At 36.7% G+C, this 611-nt stretch overlaps 1 protein-coding gene across 1 annotated transcript in view; it reads left to right on the top strand.

Annotated features, from left to right (window-relative positions):
• The first annotated feature begins 536 nt into the window (after positions 1-536).
• LOC118405425 (cell wall protein IFF6-like) overlaps positions 537-611 on the top strand; it is a 1,668-nt gene continuing 1,593 nt past the window's right edge. The window contains exon 1 of the mRNA XM_035804923.1: positions 537-573. Within this exon, the coding sequence (XP_035660816.1) occupies positions 537-573 (37 nt within the window). The remainder of the gene's footprint in view (positions 574-611) is intronic.

The raw sequence follows: 611 nt of genomic DNA, 5'->3' as shown, positions 1-611 counted from the left end.
CCTACCTTTGTTAGTTTATCAACTGTGATGTTATAAATATTGTTGAAAGAGAACTATGCTTCACACAACAATATCGCAGTTCTTAGATTATAGGAAAACTTTGGAAAATATTGGGCCTCTAATAATAAGACGTTGCGCGTGCTTTCGTCGTGCAAAATTTATACATTTATAGAATATATTTTTTCCAGTGGCAGCTGAAAATACACGATTATTTCATAACTGCAAGTAAAACAATAAAGTTTCACAATTCTCTATATGACATCATCTAAATGTCAACGATTATTTCATAACAATGTAATGACAGTGTGAATTCCCGATAGTTTCATAACAATGGAAATAAACAGTTACTTTCACTTTCACGATTTTGTCCATGACGTCATCTCAAGGTCAACAAAAAATTGTTCTGGAACGACATTGTTGTAACCACGTCGTAGAACAGAACGGACACAAAACACAACATTGCCTACAGGCTCGAGTACACCGTGTTACGTGTCTGTGCAAGATTCGAGTAGTTAAAACATTCTTTTATGATAAAAATGGGAGACAGCGAACCTAGTGCCGACAGGGACACAGGCGCCTTTCTGGCGTGTTTTCAGTTCCTGACGTTACTG

This window comes from Branchiostoma floridae, chromosome 18, assembly GCF_000003815.2.
Source record: "Branchiostoma floridae strain S238N-H82 chromosome 18, Bfl_VNyyK, whole genome shotgun sequence".
In the NCBI taxonomy this organism is placed as follows: domain Eukaryota; kingdom Metazoa; phylum Chordata; class Leptocardii; order Amphioxiformes; family Branchiostomatidae; genus Branchiostoma; species Branchiostoma floridae.
Note: the sequence above shows the minus strand (reverse complement) of the source record. Positions and strands in the feature narration are given on the sequence as shown.